This window comes from Leptodactylus fuscus, chromosome 3, assembly GCF_031893055.1.
Source record: "Leptodactylus fuscus isolate aLepFus1 chromosome 3, aLepFus1.hap2, whole genome shotgun sequence".
Classification (NCBI taxonomy): Eukaryota; Metazoa; Chordata; class Amphibia; order Anura; family Leptodactylidae; genus Leptodactylus; species Leptodactylus fuscus.
Window position 1 is genome coordinate 135,083,955 of NC_134267.1, and position 23,397 is coordinate 135,107,351.

Genomic DNA, 23,397 nt, shown 5'->3' on the forward strand with positions numbered 1-23,397 from the left:
TATGTTCAAAAGGAGGAATTTGCCATGGAATTTAAAAATATCATACCAGCCAGACAGAAATTTAGCACCACAGATCCACTTCAATGAAAGTTATCAGGAGGAATCTGCATAAAGATTGAGCATGAGGTTTTTCTAATATTTTAAAAAATAAGCCAGAGGAAAAAAATCAGTGTCTATTTCTCATTGGAATGAATTGGAGGTAGATTTCAGGCAGAACTTGGAGCTAATTTTGAGGGAAAATCGGCTTAAATTCAGTATAAGGAAAAGCCAGTGGATATGAAATATAAAAAAAAAATTGAGTCTTCAGTAGTTGATACTTTTTTTAATGGCTAACTAAAATGATGACAGATCGCAAGCTTTCGAGGCTGCTTAGGCTGACGAAGAGGCCTAAGCAGCCTCGAAAGCTTGCAATTTGTCATCATTTTAGTTAGCCATTAAAAAAGGTATCAACTACTGAAGACTCTCAATTTTTTATATTACTTAAATTCAGCTCAATATTGCTTTACCTATTGGCCAGAAATGCATAGGCATATATCTAAGATATCAGGGTTTCTTGTGATGGAAGTATTAAAATTTATTATAGCTGATTGCATAATTTTGAACCCTTATTCGTGTATCCTTCCCACCTTTTTGAACTGTTATTTTACTACTATTTAATTTTATCTAGATTAAGCACAGGGCGCTTTAACCATAGGTGCAATGGTGCAGCCGCACTGGGTCCTATGGTTGTGGGGGCAGTCCCACATTTTGGGTGATGTCCTGCTGTTCCGGGTGGCAGGCAGTGATTTCACCTCTATCTGTGTTCTTAGGACACAGATAGAGGTTGAATGTTATAGTGGAGCGCGGAGCTGCACAGGGCCCTCCAATGCATTAAAACGGCCCTGCTACAGTATGCTTGAAGCATATCTGATAACGCTGATAAATGGAAGAGAAAGAACTACTGCATTTTTTCTTGAATGTGAAGTAACTTTTTGTAATTGCCTATTCTGATTTCCTTTTAGTGTAATATGCTTGGAAATAATCTGAAGGATTTAGTAGACAAATATGAACACTATAAAGAAGCATCTTGTGGAATATTGGCCGGTCTTCAAAAATCTGAATCTGCTGTGCAGAAAAAGTTGTCTGAGCCCATTGCTGCAGACACCAGGAACTTGCAAAGACAGATAGAAGAAACAAAGGTACTTGTATTTCCTCTTTAGAATTGCTTGTTGTAACCACCGCATATTATAAAGGCTCTACTTAGTCTGTCATTGTCTTATTAACTATAGCTAATAAAAGGTCATGCCATTTTCCAATTAGTGAGCAAATTGATGTAAATACTGGGGCAATAGCCAGTGTGTTGTTAAAGAGGTTGTGGAGGATTTTTTTTTTTTTTTTTTTTTAGCATTAGTCATAATGTGACGTTTTACTAGAAATAAACTTTCTAATTAGTTTGTATCTGTAGTCCTCCTTCTCTTTTTTTCTCTGAGAACTCTCCACTTCCTTGCCCAATGTAATACGTGTCCTTTCTTACCTTTTCTCTTTATTTAAGATATCCCAAGTTGTGTGCCATAAGGTGACAGCTTTGGGAAAACAATGATGTGGGGCTGCCAGGACTGTAGTCTCTGGCAGTGCCCACAGTTATACAGGCGCACTTGCACTCCATTCACAAAGAGAATTTATGGGGACTTTTGGTCGCCCGTTGTCCTGATCTCTGGAGTTGCCCACATCCTGTGGATAATTGCACAGCTCCTTTAGTTCATTTGTGAAAATGCTAAACAATAATTGATTTTCAGACAATCTTTTTAAAATTTTGTCCCAGCTAATGTTTGTAAAGATACGGTAGGAATACAATATTTAGTAATGTTATTTACATCTCTATGGCTTGGAGAAATATATGGATAAACCCAATTTATTTCTGTCTGCTGTACGCCACACAGCCTAAGGCAGCATTCACACTGAGTAACGCTGGCGTTTTTTGTGCTTATTTTGGCACATAGCGCAAAACGCGGCGTTTACGCGGCGCTATGCGCCAAAATAAGCACAAAAAACGCCAGCGTTACTCAGTGTGAATGCTGCCTAATATGGTTGCAGCATTTAGGTGTTATAAAATCATGATAATTATATTATTTTATTAGTACCACAAGTGACTTTGGAGACTACTTGATCACAAGCTAAGATCCCTTATATATGTTGCCAAATTAATTGTGTATTGGAAAAAGCAGTTTAGTAGATAGGTTCTTATTAATTTTCTATTTTATCTGCATTTTCTCCTTTTCTTTAGTTGCTCTGTGAACAGGTATCTGTTCATCAAGTTGGTGTAGAAAAACTTAAGAAGACAGCAGAAGGTCTTCTTGATACAAAAGTGGGACTTTTGTTAAACCAAGATGAAATCCAAAAGCCCCTTGGTATGTACCTAATCCAATTTTTTCTTTTTTCGTTTGCAATATAACTCTTTACAATGTATGTATGGTCAGTTGTATTGTAGTTGTTGGATACTGTAGGGTGAAAGAAAGACACATCAAAAATGGAATTGTCCACCAGATTACCCTCAATACCATTGCAATTAATTTGTCTCAATGTTTTACATTACTGTGCCTTACAGTACCTTTAATCCACATATAAATAGTGTCTCCTGATTCATAGTACAGTGGTCCCTCAAGTTACAATTGGCATTGGTTGTGTGACAATCATTGTAAATTGAAACCATTGTAATCTTAGACAATAACTCTATGGAAAACTAGTAACTGGTTCTGGAGACATCAAAATGTCACCAAAATAAGTACAAAAGAAAATTGTAGAAAAATAATCGGACAACTAATATAGATATAGCAAATCCTTACCCATAAAAGTCACCTTCAATGAGGGTGACAGGAACTTTTTGGCGGTCCTGAAAAGTATACACAGTGCACCCCAAAAATAACATAAACCTGTTCTCCCCATAGGAGCAGTTCACCGGGGCAGAGTTAAGGGAAGTACAGAACATGTAGCACTATGCTAAACTGTAGAGAGGCGCTACTAGTCAGTCAGTCAGTCAGTGCGTGCAATTCACTAACACAGGGGTTTTACCTGCGAAAAATGATCATGCTGGTTTGTTGTAAACTCCAGCCAAGCATCATTGTATGTTGAGCCTGGTTTCAAGTTACAGTGGTCCGGAAAAGATCCTTCCATAATGATAATACTGTATCCCGAGTCTGTTATAACTTTCAATTAATGTCATTTAACATTTTATTTTTTAACCTTAATGTATATAGGCTTTACATGTTACTAGGATCGTTTCTAACATTAAAGGGATTCTACCACTAAAGCAACATTTTTCTAATTACCACGTTGAAATAGCCTTAAGAAAGGCTATTTGTCTCTTACCTTTAGACGTGGTCTCCGCGGCGCCATTCCTTAGAAATACCGGTTTTAACCGGTATGCAAATAAGTTCTCCACAGCAATGAGGGCGGGCCCCAGCGCTCAAACGCCGATGGGAGCGTCCCCACTGCTGCCCGAGAGCTCACTCCAGCGCCGCCTCCATCTTCATCTGCAACCCCGCCTCTTCTGTCTTCCGTCCCGGTCCAACTTCCAACCCCTGCACAGTACGTTCTTTTATTGAACTACAAGAGCAAGAGCGACCTCCCAAAAATGGACGCCGGCTATTCCGACGTGGTAATTAGAAAAAATGTTGCTTTAGTGGTAGAATCCCTTTAAAAGTCCCTTAACTTCTAGATAGTCTTTCATTCTATAAGAAACAATCCATCTCAGTAACTGCTGTAGTTGTCCTTTATACCTGTCTTCTTATATATTATTATAGCCCAAAACTGCACCCTACCTTTAAGATGAGGGCTTACAAGGGATTTAAAGAGGGAGTAATATTATAGTTGAAAAATATGTATATATTTTTCTTTATGCAAACCTCATATTCCTTTTGCGCCAGCTTCCTAGCTAGAGCTACTTCTGTATTTATTTTATTGCATTCCTTTTGTTGTTTCCATTTATTGCCATCAGATAGATTCAGGATTTCTACATTGTTAGAGGGCTAGCTGTTTTTTATTTGGCTTGGAGCATATGCAGAATATCTACATAGGCAGTTTATTATTTTTTGACAAGTCCCCTTAGCTAGAACAAATGGCAATGGATTTTCTCTTGACTTATATTCTGTATACTCAAACACTATATGTACATGTCCAAGAGGCTGCAGTATTTTTCACATTAGGCAATGTAAGAATTGTAGCACACATTAAACCTATTTGCACTGACATTGAAGAATTAGATGCAGTTTCTGCAGTCTAGTCATTTTTCTAAAACCTTTTCTCCCTATGCATTTTTCTTAGTTTAACACATTTTTCTATGACCTATTACAGATGACATAGTGGGAAGATACAATAATTTATCTCAGTCTGTGAGCGACTGGAATGAAAAGCTTCAGATAACCCTGACTCGATCACTAAGTGTTCAAGATGGATTGGATGAAATGTTTGACTGGATGCGAGGAGTTGAAAATGACTTAAAAGAACATCAACAAGTGCCATTAAATTCTTCAGCAATTCAGGAAATTATCTCAAAAAATAATGTAAGTGAATATTAGGACTGCCCATTTTATCCTGGGCTCTTAGTTATGTACAATGAAACTATCTTAGGTTAAGTTCACTTGTACATCGGAGTATTCGTAGTAGTCTGCTGCAAAAGACAGCAGACAGATAAGTACTGCATTGAGGAGTTTCCTCTCCACTGCTTTTAATATGGAAACACTACACAACCAGCGGACCTCATTATTGTCTATGGGTTTGACGGTGTCTTTGTGTAACCGCTGTTTTAGAGGTTTGGCTCGCTGTTGTTAGAGTCTTCCAGCAAACCCAAACAATGGAGAGCCTGGCACAGATGTGAACCTAGCCTTAGTCTAAGAAAACCTAAAGTTCTAATTGTAACAGAAGATTTTCAATTTATTTATTTCCAATTCTAAGGATTTGCTTAAAGGAACATTGAACCACATTTACTAATGCCTGTGAATAAGACAGCATAAACTTAGACCCTGCAGTCACAAGTTGTGCCAGATTACATCACAGTGACTGTGTGACAAATTTGGCATATCTTGCTAGAAGTTAGATAATCCTCTTTTTCACGTCTGTCTTGTACCTGAGAGGCACCCGTTATCACAGGTCCGCCATACATTTCTGTCTATAGATAGATCCGTGAAAACGGATGAAAATAGGACATGAGCGATGTTCATACTGGTCATGAGAATAGCCTCCATGCATTGATAGTGAAAATAATGCTGCCGCGTGACATCACACGGCCAGTTTTCACTGTCATGTGAATATAGCCTTAGTTAGCCTGCTTTAGACCATTAATAAATCTTGTGCTTTTTCTGACTTGACAAAGCCATATACAAATATGTGGATGCTATTGAAAAGTGTCTAACATTTACTTGTTTTAGTGCAATCAGTAAATAAATCAATAAGAAACTTAGCACAAAGGCCTTGGTAAATGTGGATTACTGTTTGTTTAGAAACAATACTTATAAGACTAGCTAATATTCTTCCATAACTATGCTTAGATTAATGTTGATTGTATCCATACTAGTTACCCACTCAATGTTTTTCTTGTCTTAAGCATTTCATTTCTGGTTACTTTTTAAGATGCTTGAGCAAGATATTGCTAGTCGCCAGAGCAGTATCAACGCAATGAATGACAAGGTAAAGAAGTTCATGGAGAATGCAGATTCATCTGCTGCATGTTCTCTGCAAGGAAAGATGAATGACCTATCTGAGCGCTTCTCTAACGCTACTGAACAAACCAGAGCTCGCACTGAGAAGATGGAAGATCTGAAGACTAAAGTTGAGCAGTTTGAGGATGTCTCTTGCAAAGTTCAGTCATTCTTGGATAAAAAACTAAAAGCACTGACTGAGTCAGAAGGACCTGGAAAGGATGTGACAGAGTTGTCTCAGTACATGCAGGTACAGAATACATTCATATAGACTTCTAATAACAGTTTATAGACCCTTCATTGTGGAATTTTATTGACTGGCTGTCATTTAGGGTACATGTATTAATAAGGGTATAAAGTTTCAATTCATATATAAATGAAAAAATAATTATGAATTAAGGTTGTCTAAATAGGGTATAACCGTTAGCTGTATCTTCCAGTGTTCAGCTTCCATACACTTTATCCATTTATTTCAACTTAGTAGTCTCCAGAAATGCACACATACTAAATGCATGATGGAAACATTTTGCCAACCACTTAGATACTCCAAGTACATAATCTTTGACTTTTTGATTTAAATTGGCACGCCATACAAAAAAGGAGTACCTACCCATGTGATAGACAGCAGAAAGCTGCTGTTAAGGTAATAGGCCCCTCAGATCTACTGGGCCCCTTTGCAGTTGTACAGGTTGCACCAGTGGTACTTCCCCCCGTGGTCTGTTGAGTTATTTCAGAGAGTTAGTGATGCAATTAAAATTTTACTGTATATGTTGTGTCTAGATAGGGGGCCCTGTTAAGGCAGACCCTCAGAAACCTGTTTATCCCTTTCTAGCCATCCGCCGTAATGGTACAACGGATGCCGTATCTTTTTTAAAAAAAAGGGATATGGACCATACATCCCAATCTTATGCATTGATTTAATGCTTTTCAGCAAAATCTACAAAAATGAACATGAGGTTCTGAGTATACATATTGATCAAGGTGCATAAGCCCACTAGCCACTTCACGATGACCTCTGTATAGGGGGTCCCCACTCTGGGTGCAGCGCCGCACAGCGACCGCCACCAGCAACACCACCAAAAAGTACACTTTACCCCCCAAAAAAGATGCACTATAATTATAAGTACACGAAATATAAAAAAGTTACAGGTGTCAAAATATGGCGACTTTTAGGAAAAACATTTTTTTGGAAAGTTTTTCGATTTTTTGTCAAGGGGTTAAAATGTAAATAAAACCATGTAACTTTGCTATCCCTCCTATGTTTCCTTAGTAGCATTTACCAGGGTTGGGCCTCCAGTCGCTCTGCTGAAATTTCAAAATATCCAAAATGGAAAAAACCTTTAAGGCCGGGGCCCCACGAGCCGAAAACACCGCAATTTGAATCCCACGCCCACTTTGCGATTAAAACCGCAGCACAGACACACTTTGAAATCGCAGGATGTCAATTATATCTATGGAAACGCCGACGGCTTTCCCATATATATATAATTGTAACAGAAATTCTGCGGAGGAAAACTCTGTGAACTTTCTGTTTAAAGTGCTGCAGGACGATGGCATTCCCGTCACATTTTCTTACCACAGCACTTTTTTCGCTGCGTATCGTACCATGGGGCCTTAGCCTAAGGGACATCTAGAGAAAGAGTTTGTTTTTCAGTATCTTTGGCAGAGTGAAATCTGTTATACCGTACATAAGGCTCTCTTCGTTTCTGTCAGAGGTTCTGTTAAGAGCTTCAAGGCAGATTTCATTAAAAATCCCAAAAAGTCCTGCAAACTCCTGTATTTTATCCTGAAAAAGATGGTGCCAAAATGGGTGATGAACAGATCCATTGTAACCAAGGGGATCTGTTGAATTCCAGTGGTATCCGTCATGTAATAAATGTATTGTCAATGTATATTCCATATTGCTTTTCCGTTAGATCTATACCTAGCCTTAATCTGATAGTGAGATCTTATAAATCTCTTTATGGTAAATACAGAAGTCTTAAAGTTTTACATTATTCTGTGACAGGAAACAAGCAATGAGATATTGGAGCACAAACAGAACCTAGAAGATTTACACCGGCTTGTTGATGAGTTATGTGTATATGCCATTCCTGGAGAAAAAACTATGGTTTTGGAAAAAGTAAACTCTATGTTAAAACAATTTCAGGAGCTTGAGGAGACTGTTAAGGCAAAGTAAGTACACGCATATTGTAACTTTTACATTGACATTTAATGAATATATACGGTACTTAAAAAATGATTTTAATTCTCATGGCTAATGCACATAGCAGAACATATGCAGAAACCTCTTAGTACAGCTTTCTGATCACATCTTATCACAAGTAATATAATTTACATTCTGAACTGTCTGATCATTGGCTAATGTGTAATGTGCAATATTTTCTAACTGTTTTAGTAAATGTCTTGAACTGCCTTTGAGCAGATTACAAGGATAAGGGCGGCATTCATTGTTTGTTGGTGTTTCACTAATGGTTTCTTAACTTTGCATTTTCAGGGAAGAAGATGTGTCGTCCTGCCAAGCACAGATGGATTCTTTTCAGTCTTTAGTCCAGGCTGTAAAACACTGGCTCACCTGTGTAAATGATAGAATCCCTGCACAAAGCCCAACACTGTGTTTGGATGATCTCTCTAAACATTTTAGAGATCTAAAGGTTAGTTCATTAGGAATGGAGGCTAGTAAGTGTCAATGGATAAATAGGCTGCAGTATCTTTAAAAGTGTTTTTTTTCTTTCAGAATTTACAGGATGAATGGACACTAAAAGGAGAAGATGTACAGAAAGTGAACAGCAAAGGGACAGCATTGTGTAGCTTGATAAATGAAGTGACGTCACCTGCAAAGACTAGATCAGCGGTCAAGTCAGGTATTTAGTCATGAAGCTCAGGGGGCAGGGAGACACAGACAGCAATTCTTCCCTGTACATGAAAGTTCAGTGGGCCCCTTACTTTCTAGAACTCTTCATCTTCACCAATAATCTTTGAGATCTTATGAAGTTGGAAGTGATATTGCAGTTATTGTGAAGGAACAGCCTCATGTTTTGTGATTGACTGTGGTGTCTAATACACTAGCAGATGAGGATCTGCTCCCTGCTATGTGTTCAGTGGTGAAACCAGCTGGTGTTTACTTAGAAGCACTCTTTGTATTGGTTATGTCATTTGGGGAAGTATATAATATTAGTATGCTACACTGCTGTTCCTCAGCATAACTGTTCTTTTCCTTTCTTTACATGCCTATTTTTTTCACTGTCACTTTCATTGTTAGTATTTGGTAAATTTCTGTACATATTCACATTACCTGTTCTTTGGATTATAGGTAGGAGCACTGTCAGTGGTTCTGTTTCTTCATATGTGAAGGAGAATTTAACTAACAAAGGTAATACATGCATAATATTTTGATCATTTTAGCAAGAATATGAGGCATATACATACACATGCATAACGCAGATGTAATAACATACAGGAAAGTTTGTTGCCGATACACGTCACCAATGAAACATCACATGTATGTGATCCAAAACTCCTTATCCTCTCTGCTATGTCTGCTGAGCTGAGTGATCCCCAAACCAGGTGTGTCTGTGTTAGCCTAGCACTCTACCTTCAATTGGATTTCTGGAGTGCCATTATTAAAAAAAACAAAAAAAAAACGGTAGCCGCTGCCACAGGGCCCGAGACATTAGGACATTTTTTTAAATAGGCCATTACCTGCTGGAGTAACCCCAGCAGGTAACAGGCCCTATTTACTTACCAATCCTCGCTCCACCTCACTCTCTGTATAATAATTGGAGGTCCAGGGGAGGTGACGGAACATAAAAAATGGACAGACGTCACGCAGGAGCCAGGGAGAGGTAAGTAACGTTGCTTTTTATGTTTGTATCCTTCCCTGGGTCTCCGATCATTATACTTTGGGGTCTGAAAAGACCCCAGCATATAATAATTGTTCATAGGTGGTCCACAGTGGGGCATAACAGTATGTGCAGGGGCCACTATGGGGCATAATGGTGTGTGCAGAGGCCACTATGGGGCAAAATAGTGTGTGCAGAGGACACTATGGCGAATAATAGTTTGTATAGAGGCCACTATGGTGAATAATAGTGTGTGCCGGAATGCGATTTGTGCGGGGGGGGGGGGGGAGAGAGTCCCCATGTCAAATGTTCACCTTGGGGCCCTGCCATTCCTAGTTACGCCACTGATTAAAGAGGTTTGCCAGGAAATGGAAACAAATACATGCAATAGTAGGGTTTGTGAAGAGGTGCTCTGTGCAGAATCCAAGTGTCTGACCCATCATTGATCCATTTTGGGCCGGAAAAGTCCTTTAAAACTAGTTAGAGAGAGTGCACAGAGAGGAGAAATTTATCTTATTATTCTCCTATCACTTTGGATGGACTGAGGGGAGGGGGACTTTTCTCCAGTATATTACCCCCCTACACACACACACACACACACACACACACAAACACACCAAATAAACAATCAGAAGCATGCTTGCCATTTAAGCCCTTATATGCTTTCAAGTCATTTTACAGAAAAAAAGTAAAAATAGACTTATTTCCCCCTTGATATTGAAAAAAATAAATAAATACACACAATTAGTGTCACCACATCTGTAACAAACCCTAAAATAAAATTATCATGTAATTTATTCTTCATGATAAACACCATAAAATTCAGATACTATAATTGATGTTTCTTGTTCATCTCACCTTTGAAAAAGTAATAAAAACTGATCAAAAAGGCTTATGTAATAAGTTATGAAAGTGGAAATGTTACTGGTTTACGTCTAAACGTGATTGCTAAAGGGTTAAAATGCACATAGGGCACCACCTTTTTATGTCAGTAATGTTAAAGTAATGGAGTTATCTGGTTTCTAACATTGATGGCCTTCTCTAAGGATAGGCTATCAATATTAGATCTATGGGGGTTCGACACCCGAAACCCTCACAGGTCACTGGTACCAAGATAGAGTGGTTTACGGTATTATTTATATACTGCAAGTTGTGTTACTCACTCGCCATACAAACTGTAGCGGTAAGTGTAGGCACTGCAGAGCTGTCCCATTGAAATCTATGCGGCAGTGCTGCGGTACCTACTTTCACTACTAAAGTTTGTATGAGTCGTGTTATGTAAACAAAACTGGTGATTTTGGTACTGGTAAACTGCGGGGGTCCCGGGGGTCCGAACCCTGTAGACCTACTATCAATGACCTACCTTAAGGACAGGACATCAATGTTAGAAACCAGATAACCCCTTTAATTTCAGTTATAAATTCAAAATCTGCAAACAAAAAAAGTGACAATTTGGGGAGGATTTTTGGAATTTTAATGTGAATGTTGAGGAGTTAATGTGACTAGTCCAGAAATTCCAGAAGTGTTTGATGATAGCATGCTCTTAAATGTAATAGATATTGATACATTTTCTTCTGCATACATAAGGTTACCACTAGGTGGCATTTCAGTCAAATTACAAACAATGCAGGATACACTTTAGCTTATATTACAAATGGATATGAATGTATCTGTATGTGATAAATAATGGTTATTCTGGCCATCACTATTATTATTGTTATTATTAATAATAAATGTGACTACTTTTCTTTTAAACTTAAAGCGGACTTTTCACCTCCTGGGGCACATGTGGGTGCACTGAATTCAGCACACTATCGGCTTTCCCATTTTCTGCCCCCAGTGAAGAGCTATCGGTGACGGTACCGTAGCTCTTCACTGTCAGAAGGGCGTTTCTGACAGTCAGTCAGAAACGCCCCTCCTCACAGCAGCACCTATAGCGCTATACTGTGAGAGCGGTGAGGAACGCGCCCCCCCCCCCTAGTACTCATCTATGGAAGAGCACTATCAGGAGGGGAGGGAGGCGTCATCACTGGACAGTAAGCAACGCCCTCTCTCACAGTACAGCGCAACGGATGCTGCTGTGAAGAAGGGCATTCCTGACTGACTGTCAGAAACGCCCTTCTTACGGTGAAGAGCTATGGTACCGGCACCGATAGCTCTTTAATGGGGGCACAGAACATGAAAGCCGATTCAGTGCACTGTTGGCTTTCTAGTGGTGTATTACACCGCATGTGCCCCAGGAGGTGAAAGGTCCTCTTTAAAGAAGTAAGTACAAACAAATGCAGTATATATATATGACATGTATTCTGTGAAATATCCCTTACTTTCATATTTTCTTTCTAGAACTAGCTATTGTGCAGAAGGGGATGTCGGATGTTAATGAAGGCTATGAACATCTGGGAAATGTATTAAAAAATAAAGTACATGATTTGGAAGTTCGCTTGTCACAACTTCAGCAAGTGCATGATGAGACTAACTCCTTGATTCAATGGCTGGAAAAAATGCACTCAACTGCTACAGCATGGGAGGCACCTACTGACAGTGAATCAGTACGAGCCCAAGCCCAACAACATAAGGTACTGCATCTACACAGACATCAATGGATACATAGACATAGTACATAGACATAGACATACATACATACATACGAGTACATAGACATATTTATATCATGCTGTATAATCATGTTAGTGAGGGCTGGGACATCTATTCCCAACAGTCAGACCCCCACTGATCTAAAATTTATGTTTTATTATGAGAATAGACCAACAATTTGAAAAACAGTGGATAACCCCTTTTATATCAATAAGTATTGTAGTGCCAAAAACATATCATATGGCTTGGTTGAATTTTTGACAAATATAGGACTGCTATCGCAATGTGGTTTACGGGTAAAATAGTATAATTACATATGAGGATCAGAAGGAAACATGCATGTCACAGAAAGCTATGGCTGTACATAGTTTTGTTAAAAAAAAAAAAAAAATCTCATATTTCTATGCAGTCACACCAAAGTCCTTTTATGCTTTCCCATCCACATGCTTCAAAGCAAATGAAATAGACAGAATTATGTGTGGGAAGCTTTATTATACTACACAACAAAACCAGAACAACTGATATCATCAATGTAGTGTACTGTACAGGTATTTGATCAGCACAATGCAAATAATGCAGCTCATGTTGACTTGATACCTCAGCATTATACAGATCTTTGCTTAGCAGCTGGTCAGACGTTATCTTTAATGTATAACTAATGTATAACTCAGTCATATCACACAATTAACATCAATGCTGGCTAAGGCCTCACTCACATCTGCGTTGGTAATCTGTTCGGGGGAGTCCGCATGGGACCCCCCCGAACTGACTACAAAACGCATTTGCAAGCGGAGAACAGTGAAAGCACATGGATCCCCATAGACTATAATGGAGACCGTGTGCTTGCTGCAAGATCTCCACAGGGAACATGTGGACAGAAAAGTACTTCACAATCTACTTTCCTGTCCGCATGATTCGTGTTGGCAGCGTGCAGCAAGCACATGGGCGCCATTATAGTTTATGGGTTCTCTGTGCTTTCAATGCACAACACTTGCAGATGTGTTCAGTAGTCCATTCGATGTGGGGCCCAATGCGGACTCCCCAAACGGATTGCCACACTCAGATGTAAACCAAGGGTAAGTCAGCTGTAAAGAAGTCAGCTCAAATGTCTCTTAGGGGGAGTTCACACGGAGTTATGTGCCGCGTGATGTGGCACGTAGACGCCGCGGGACCCTTTGCGGGCCGTACACGCTCCCATTGATTTCAATGGGAGCGGGGATTGTATGCGCCGCGCTAGTTTGCGGCCGTGCATTTATTCACGGCCGCAAACTAGCGCGGCGCATACGATCCCGCTCCCATTGAAATCAATGGGAGCGTGTAAAGCCTGCAAAGGGTCCCGCGGCGTCTACGTGCCACATCACGCGGCACGTAACTCCGTGTGAACTCTCCCTTAATATGCGTTTGGTGGAGTTTGCCAACTTTCATTTATTAGACAACTGTACATCGTTATACTGTTGTGCGTCAGTAGCAGATTATACCATTACCTTTTTGGACAGCTGTCTGGGGCCTAAGGCTCTGAGGGACCCATGGCCACCCAAATCTCGAACCAACTTTAACAAGTGTATCCAATGGTGTTGGTACAATTTTACATGTAACTAAATACACACAGTCTCCCATCCTATACTCCATTGCCATTGAAAATAAAATTGCCTTCACCTACATTTATCTGATTTGTGGGTTCAGCAGCATCCCAGGTGCATGTTGTATGCATAGCACACTCTATATATAAACCCAGCCTAACACTGGGGACGGATTGAAAATGAGTATTCCTACTAGAGCCCCTTCAGCTGATACTCAGCCCATTTACAAGCCCCTGAAATCTTCAGCCCGGGTGGACCACAATCTTGATACTACCAGGGGGCCCATTGTAGTCTTATTCTGCGCCTGCTGTGCATATTATTCAGCCTTATTTCTAATGTTGTGCTACCTCTATGTTAGCTCACGTTTATCTACCATTGAATGTTCTCTAGGTATTTGCCACAGAAGTGAAACAGAATGAAAGTAAAGTGGAGGCACTGAAGGAGAACTTAAAAAATATTATAGAGACAAATAAAGATGCATCTGAAGCTCAAAAATGGACGGACATGTTGGATAAAATAGGTATTCGGCAAATTTGATGTGGAGTCTTTTAGTCTTTGTATTTTTTAAACTTTTACTTTTTTTTTCAGTACCACAGACAATATTATAGTCAAGATCCTTCCAAATATTTTTTGACTGTGGCCTGTGTGGCAGATTTACTGATATATGTTACTGGTTAAGCTTTATTACTAATGTATAAGCAGGTCCCCTGGAGAGGCCAAAACTCTTGTTCCTCTTCCTCCCCTGCTGACACTCAGACTATTAGTCACATGGCATGAGTGGAGGGGAGTCGGAGTAGCTGCAGGGAAGCCAACACTTACACAGTACTGGCCCCCTCAACAGAGATGAACTTCGAACTTCAGGGAACCTGCTTATCTGTTAGTAATAAAACTTAAACAGTGATGGACTGGCACGTTTTATTATTCTCCTGATAACTCGTGTAACTAAGCAGTGCCATTTTTTACATTTTTTACATTCGTAAGCCTCCCATATTGTGTTCCACATCATACCAGCAGATGTCTAGTCAGCCCTTTTAGTGTTTTACGATTTCTTGGGATATATATCCGTTTTAATATGATCTGGTGCAAAATTATATGATTGTAGTTTAAGGAAATACCACTTTACAACCATGACAAATTAGTAAATCTTAGTCAGTCTACCATGGGTAAAGAACTGCTGTTATAAAATGCATATAACTTTTATTATAATTATTGTACCTATGCAAAAGAACAGTAGTAATAAAATTAAAGGGAACTTGTCACATTGAATATAGTGTCTGATCTACAGACCACATGATATAAATAAGCAGGATCTGAGAAGAGTAGGATGCACAGCAATTTTGTGGGAAAAGATTCAATAAACCCATACTTCCTATGGTTAAGAGTCATTTGGACTATTTAGTTACTGAAAAATGTATGTCTGTATTTACAGAGATAGCTCTCTAATCTAGTCACTAATAGAAGGCGTAGGGATTTTAGTGAATTTATACTAAATATTTTCCTTCAAAACTCTACATCACGCTGCTCGGCAACATGCTGCCTGCAGACAGATCAGATGCCATGCTCAGTATGACAGGTTCCATCCCATTTTTATTGTGACATGAACAGCATCGTAATCGCGAGATGACAATATATTTGATTCACTATATTTCTTTACGTTTCAAAGGTGATAGGCCCACTATTGATCTTTACAGTCATTTTGTCTTCTGTACATGAGTACAAGAGACAGGTTTTTGTACACAAAACTGGTTACAATCTATTACAAGAAATGAAGGCTTTCTATAAATAATGAGGTCTGGTTTTTCTGTCGTCTCTCACTTATGGTTGCTGTAGAATCCTCTTGGAAAGACATCACCCAGATGACAGCTGAAAGGCAGCAAACATTGGAAGAGTCTTCGAATGACCTGACTCTGTTCCAGAACGCAGAGGCTCAGTTAAAACAATGGCTTATAGAGAAGGAACTCATGGCCAGTGTTCTTGGACCTTTGTCAATAGACCCTAATATGCTGAAAACACAAAAACAGCAAGTTCAGGTAAACCCAGTACTTCTGTGCACATTGTTTATCTGATATTTTATTAAAATTCCATCTTTCCACTTTTACTTTTATGCCAAGAACACTGCACATATGCTTTTTGTCTGTTGGTGAAGGGAGTCATACAGCTCCTCTTTCTAGTCAGGGTAAATGCAGACATCCCTTTGACGATGAGGAAATTGTGGACTTTCTGACTTTACTGAGCACTGCCAATTATATACTTTCTAAAATCTATGATAAACTAGATTAACTACATATGTTCTTATCATTCTGTCCTATCCCACAAAGCAGCTCATGTACAAGAGTTAAAGAAACCCTGTGTTATTTACTCATCAGAAGACCTTTAGTCTACCAAATGAATAAATTTGGTTTCTATGTAAATTAAACAGCCTAAATAAAGGAACTGGGACGTCAGTTACATAAGCCACCTATGACGTCCCATGTCATTTCCTTAGGCCACCTTGGCCTCAACAGTCACATATGGAAGGAACACTGGATCACCAGGGATAGGCGAGTGTGGGTTGTTTTTTTTTCCCTGCCTCCTTGCAAATACTATTATTCTGGACAACACCTCTGCTAAGCAACTTGTATAGCAGTACTATCAGTCCACCTGTCTGTCTAAATATATATCAACCTTTAATTTTTGAAGAAAAAAAAAAATCTCACTTTTGTCCTTTTTTTTGCTGTTTGACAGAATAGTGGAGCGTGCTGTACTATTCTATCCAACATAAAAATACATAAAACATATACATCACCTGCATTCCCAGAACCAAATGCATCAGGAAAATGGATGTAAAGAGAACCTATATTTATTCATTTGTCTCTTTATGTTTTCATTTTTAGTAGACATGCTGCTAGAGTTAGAGTTATGCTGTATTCACACTTTGCAGACATGTGATGCTTGTAGTTTTCAGGCATAGCACTCCTCCATGGTATTGTGTTGATGGTGTACAATTAGTGGTTGATCCTTTCTTCACATCTTTCACGAACCTGTAGTTTGAATGAGGACATTAAAATTAGTTGATTCCTATGCCATCCTGAAAAATGTGGATTACATATGTACATGAATGCACAGTGTGAATATAGTCCATGAAAACTAAAAACAGAAGAAGGGTGTTTTCCCCCCCCCCATTGATGTAGATGCATCATAACAATGAAAGTTCATGGACCCATGAAAAAAAAAGATGGCCTCTGCGTGCCGTCCATTTTTCACGGACCCGGAGAAGTTGATAAGTGCAGTTGAATGTTTGAAAAAAAAAAGTTGATTTGTTTTTCAAAAATGTGACAGTACCATCTGCAAATTAGCAAGTTATGGCGCTGTCCATGAAAAGTACAGACATCACAAGTCAGCAATGTGCGGAAGTGTGAATACAGCACTACAACAATAGTAATCCGTGCTGGGTGTCCATTCTTCTGGTCTGTCAGAGGGTCAGATGAACAAACAGATCAAAAAAATTGCCAACACCAATAGAACCCGACAGATCCCATTGACTTTAATCAAGTCAGTTGGGTGTCAGACGGAAGTCTGTTCTTTTTAACTGAAGTCACTGAACAAAAGATTTGGGCTTGTGGGACTTTTTCGTCGGGTGATTTATGATGGATCTTTTCTGGACGGACACCCGGTGCATAGATGAACCTAGCCGGAATTAGATATGAGGTGAAGAGGTTGCATATGGGTACATAGACATGAAGTCATGTCACATCATAGTTGACAGGCTGTGGAGGGCTTAATGACATTATTTCCACTATATTTAACACTCATTGCTTGTTTCCTGTGAGATTATTCATCTCTGAATCATATTGGTTAATTATTTTTGCATGTGTACACCATTTCCATTGAGACCTCAAGGTTAATACTTTGTATACATCAGTCACTGATTTGCTCACCCTGCCGGTCCAGTGACTGTCATGTCCCAGATATTTGTTATCCTTCACTACAACAATGTTCTTTGCCGCTACATGCCCCCCAGATGTTTCCAGACCAAAAGGAAAAGAATATGTTTCACATGAGATCACCCCCTCCGATTTCATGCTGCTTGTGATCTTGTACACTGAAGAGTATCTAATGCTCAACAAGTATTCATCTTAGTGCTTGGCTATGTGCGGTCACTCAATATGCCTATTTTTATACTTTCTGTAGAAGGCTGATGACAGTATTTATCATTGATACAAATATTTATCTGGATTTGGCCGTCACTGCCATAAATATCAGATCCATTTACACTTCTTACTGTGTGGAAGCTTAGAATAAATTTGTTAGAATACTAACAGAATTCCTGACTGATACATATTCACAGTTTTGTGTATTAATGTTGTAATATTATCTGTTTATGTCCCCCATCACACCAAAGATTTTGACACAACTTGAAGTATGAGAGAGGAATAGTAAAAATCATGATATACATATTTATTGAAATTCCTTAAATACATAAATATGCAATCACTTGCAATGGAACACATTAAGTGGGCTAAATGGTCCAGCTGCCAAAACCAAATAACCTTACTATACATTAATAAGCATCATTAAATTGCCTGACCCATCAGAGAATAGGAATCATAATCATCCAACAAGAGGATAAAGCAGGAGAATGTAGAAAAACAGAGCAAAAAACTGTATCAGTAGACCGATCACTCAGGATGACATGCCCAATGCGCCCCAATGCCTGGCAAAGTTGGGGTATCATTATTTAATCTCCAACCTGGAAATCTGAATACTCGCAGGCCTTTGAGGTTATCTGCAGTCACAACCCCCCCTCTCTTAGGCCTGACTGAGTTCTGGTAGTGACAGAGAGTTGTTGCTGCAACAACCCTACCCAGGTCCCCACTGTTTACTGCTTGATATGTAAGAAATGCCTTTTCCGTAAATCACTGTCATGCTCATAATTTTTTAAGAAAAAATGTATGTACCGAACAGCACCTTAAAGGCAGTCACGCAAAGCCGGTGTTTGGCTTAATCGATAGGAATATTAGTCCCTGAACATTGCTTATTCTCATTGCCAGTTGAGAATATGCAGTGAGACAATGAAATAAAAATCATTGTTTGTTGCAGCACATGCCCTCGTGTAAATGGGGAATGTGCTGTTGACAAATACAGACTGTATTAGTACGTACATTCATAGTAACAATCATTTGTCCCTATGTAGTACAATGATTTGTGCATGTAGACAGCAGTGATCTGTGCTCATTATGGGCAGAAAACCCGTCCACATAAAAGGACCCTTAGGATCCATTCAGACGTAGGAAAATGGTGCTGAATTTGGTGTGGAATCCGCATCAGATTCAGCGCTAGCAGAAAAAGGAACCCATTGAAGTGGATGGGAGGCGTTTTTTCAACGTTGAAATTTCACACCAAATTCACGGCCATTTTCCTCCATGTGAATGCCCCCTTAGTCAGCAGCCACAAAGTACACTTCTGACTCCATTAACATCTGTGGCTTGCATTATATCTTATAATTAACCCTCCAGTGTTTCATGGTGTCCATTATGGACGTATTACAGCAGAAGGTTTTTGTTCCTGCCATGTTATTGTCATGTTGACTAGCAAATAGACTGTCCCTTCAGGTATTCTGTTATGTGACAGTGTCTCTTACAGTGTTGTCTGAATGCGGCCCAATGGAACTGTGCATGAATATGAAAAGCCTACAAATCATTCTTGGATTCTATGCATTGTGTGATGTTTCTTATTTATGTATTTACTGTAGATTCTCCTAAAAGAATTTGATGCACGAAAACAACAGTATGAACAGCTGAACAGCTCTGGACAGAGGATCCTTAGCCGACCTGGAGACCTCCCTTCCTGTGATGAAGTTGTAAAGAAGCAGATAGCAGATGTGGCATGTAAATGGGAAAGTCTAACTGGACAGTTGAATGACAGATGTGCCCGAATTGACCAAGCTATTGTAAAAAGTACTGATTACCAAAACCATCTGAATGGTCTTTCTGAGAAACTAAGTGCCTTGAATAACAAACTGAACAGCAATATCACACTGAGCTCAGACCCAAGTGCTGTAAAAGTAAAGCTAGAGACTGCAGCGCAGGTCCAGGAAGAAATAAAGCAAGAGATGGCAAACATTGCAAGTGCCAGAGTGTTATGTGATGAATTGGCTCATTTGGTAGCTGAGGAATACCTAAAAGTGGAGTTGAATAGGCAGATGGACAGTGTTGAAAAGCCCTTTATGGATTTGAAACAAAAAACAGGTATGTGTGTGGTCCAGTGTTGTTCAGTCTAATAGTTGATGAAAGCTAGAGCCAGTTTCTTCCAATACTTTGCCTAGAATATATTACATTCTTAATGTTTCAATTTTTAATAATTTTGTTAGTTTCTTTTTGCTTCCATTATTGACTGAAGCATCTACATAAATATCCAGATTTTCTGTACATTGGACTTCCCCATTAATAACACTTGTTAGGTATTTACATGATAATGTCTAATCACTCAGTTGTATGAAAATGAAAGGTGTATGTCACATGCATGTGACCATTACTGTGTGCTATTATTTCTATAGAAGTTGATGGAGTGCCCATGTTTGTATACTCCCACTCCATTCAAATGGGGATATGCTCTTATGATTGTCCCAGGAATTAGATCCCCAGCAATAAGACACTTAATCCCTATGCAGTGGATAGGGAGACACCTGTTGTAAGGACACAGCACCATTGGGATTACAATAAGCTGATGTGATTCTTATTTTAGCATTGCTATTTTCTGTAATTTCATGTATTAATCGTATGCTTTTATATCTATAGCTTCCCATGTAGAACAATTACAGTCTGCATTTGCCAGCTCTCAAAAATTTCATCAAATGTCTGAAGATTTCCAGACCTGGCTAGAAAATAAGAAAAAAGAACAAAAGGAGGCAGTGCCTATTTCAGCCAACCTTGATATTCTGAAATCATCAATTACAGAGACAAAACAAATGCAGAACTCTCTGAATAGCCAACATGATGTCTTTGAGAAGGTCATAGTAGAAGGTGAAAAACTCTTGCAAAAAACAGAAGGAGAAGACAAGATCAAACTTCAGAGTCAGCTTTCCATGCTTAAAGGTGAATGGGAAGACATCAATAAGCAGATATCTGACAGGGTAAACAATTTAATAGATTGCCAGCAGAAGGCTATAAAGTATAGAGACCTAGTAAATAACATTCTGCCATGGGTTGAGGAGCATCACAATAAAGTAAGTGAATTGAAGCCTTCTGTAGATGCTGTGGCTATTGATAAGTCAATTGCAGAAGTGAAAGCTATCCAGAAGAGTGTTGACAAGCAGCGTGGCATGATGGAGATGCTAAAGAGCGCAACAGATAGTTTATTAAGCTCTTGCCAGGTGGATAAAGAAATAGTCTTAGATGAGAGTGCCATGTTAAACAACAAAATGGAATCCCTCATTGACAACTTGCAAAATAAAAGAGACACTTTGGAGAACATGGCACAGCATCTAAAAGATTATCAGGACTCCGTTAAAGAGGCTGACAACCAACTGGTTATGGCACAAGAACATTTAGAAATTCATGAATCCCTTGGGGCTCAAGCATATAGCAACAAGCAACTGACCATAATGCAAACACAACAAAAAGCTCTCCAGGGCTTAAAACCTCAAGTTGAACGCTGCGTCAGATTGGCTCAAGAATTGGTGGTAGAAGCTTCACACACAGAAGGGGTTTCTGATCTTCTTCTTCAAGCAGAGTCACTTCAACAAAAGCATAAGACTATCAGCGAGCAGACAGAAGAAAAATGTTCATTTTTAGAAACTAAGTTGCAAGGAATTGGACATTTCCAGAACAGCATTCGAGAAATGTTTGCACAGTTTGCAGAGTTGGATGATGAACTTGACAGCATGTCCCCAATTGGGAGGGATAGAGATACATTACAAGCTCAGAAGCAAGACATTAATAAATTCCTCCAGAAACTTGGAGATCTCATAATGACTAATGACAATGCCAACAAGACATGTAAGATGATGTTGACCACAGAGTCATCTCCTGATCTTATTGGTATCAAGAGGGATCTGGAAGCCTTAAATAAACAGTGTAATAAACTTCTTGACCGAGCGAAATCCAGAGAAGAGAACATTGATGGTACTCTTACCCGAATAGAAGCATTTTATAGCACGTTAAGACAATTTGTTGACCAGCTTGGACTAGTAGAGGAACATGAAGAATCTCAAGGTGCTGTGGGAATGGAGACAGATATTATTAATCAACAGCTAAACATTTTTACGGTAAGGATGTAAGATTTTGTTGCATGATTCTAAAATATATGTTGGCATGTTCTCATTAAGGGAAGGCAAAAAACCCCTCTAGGCTGATGCCAATTTCCCCATCAGAGGAAAAAATTCCTTCCAAATTCAAAAATGTCATTTGGACTAAGTCCCTGGATCAACATTCCATAGTCTCATCTCTAAGGGCCAGTTCACACGGAGTTTACGGGCGCGCATTCTGGCACGTATACACATTTTAGAATGTGAGCGCTCAAAACATATCCCATTCATTTCAATGGGTCATTACGGGAAATGAATGGGATCTGTTTTGAGCGCTCACATTCTGACACGTGTATACGTGCCAGAATGCGCGCCCATAAACTCCGTGTGAACTAGCCCTTACTGTAAAGAAGCTTAATCTATTACTATGGCAAAATCCTTTTTCTTCTAGATGTAGGTTGCCCCCTTTTCACAGTTACAGGCTTAGATGTAAAGAAATCATATTTCCATTCATATATTTGTACATAATAATTAGGTGACCTCTAAGGGTGAGTTCACACTGAGTATACGCCAGCTTATTCTGAACATAAAAGACGTTCAGAATCAGCGGTGTATAAAGCAGTTCCCATTCATTTCTATGGGAGCTGGCATACGAGCACTCCCATTGAAGTGAATGGGAAGTGCTCGTGTGTACGTCTCGGCATGAGCAGAGCTAGCCGTACACGTGAGCGCTTCCCATTCACTTCAATGGGAGCAGTCGTAGTGAAAAAAGCAGCCCATTCATTTCTATGGGGAGCGTTCATATGCCGGCTCCCATAGAAATTAATGGGAACTGCTTTATACGCCGCTGATTCTGAACGTGTTTTACGTTCAGAATAAGCTGGCGTATACTCAGTGTGAACTCACCCTAAGATGTCTTTTTCCAAACTGAACAACTCCAAGTTTGATAACCTGTCTTTATACGCTAATCCACCCATTTCCTTATTTATCTTGGTTGCCCTCCGTTGCAACCACTCCATTTCAGCTACATCCTTCCTATAGTCAAGTGCCCAAAATTGTGCGTAGTATTCTACATGTGGCCTTCTCAGTGATCTATCTGGACAAAAAAAACAAACAATATTCTTGATGTGAGCATCTATACTCTCTTACTGCAACCCATGATATTGGTTGGTAAAATTACGTTTTCTGCCACCAATGTCCCAAGTCTTTTTCAGCAGTAGTCTTAGCCAGTGTTTTATTATTTAACACATAGTTTTTTTTCCATGTCCCATGTGCATAACTTTACATTTATCCACAATAAAGCTCACCTGCCATTTCTCTACCCAAGCTTCCAGCTTCCCTAAACTATTGTACGAGGATGGACAGTGTATTTGTGCTTGCTGATCTGAAAGGGAGGCAAAGATTATGGCGCTTAAGAAGTAGTCAGGACCAAAGTTGTTTACGGATTTGAAGATCATCAAACAAAATGTGAAAGTTATTCTCCA

At 39.3% G+C, this 23,397-nt stretch overlaps 1 protein-coding gene across 3 annotated transcripts in view; it reads left to right on the forward strand.

Annotated features, from left to right (window-relative positions):
- The window catches only part of DST (dystonin), a 397,510-nt gene that overhangs the window by 272,862 nt on the left and 101,251 nt on the right, over positions 1-23,397 (forward strand). For all 3 annotated transcript variants that reach the window (XM_075268370.1, XM_075268369.1, XM_075268371.1), the window contains exons 49-61: positions 1,002-1,178; positions 2,264-2,387; positions 4,330-4,538; positions 5,605-5,922; positions 7,681-7,847; positions 8,170-8,326; positions 8,410-8,536; positions 8,986-9,045; positions 11,858-12,090; positions 14,080-14,209; positions 15,520-15,719; positions 19,421-19,916; positions 20,466-21,934. In XM_075268370.1, coding sequence (XP_075124471.1) covers positions 1,002-1,178; positions 2,264-2,387; positions 4,330-4,538; positions 5,605-5,922; positions 7,681-7,847; positions 8,170-8,326; positions 8,410-8,536; positions 8,986-9,045; positions 11,858-12,090; positions 14,080-14,209; positions 15,520-15,719; positions 19,421-19,916; positions 20,466-21,934 — 3,867 coding nt within the window. The remainder of the gene's footprint in view (positions 1-1,001; positions 1,179-2,263; positions 2,388-4,329; positions 4,539-5,604; positions 5,923-7,680; positions 7,848-8,169; positions 8,327-8,409; positions 8,537-8,985; positions 9,046-11,857; positions 12,091-14,079; positions 14,210-15,519; positions 15,720-19,420; positions 19,917-20,465; positions 21,935-23,397) is intronic.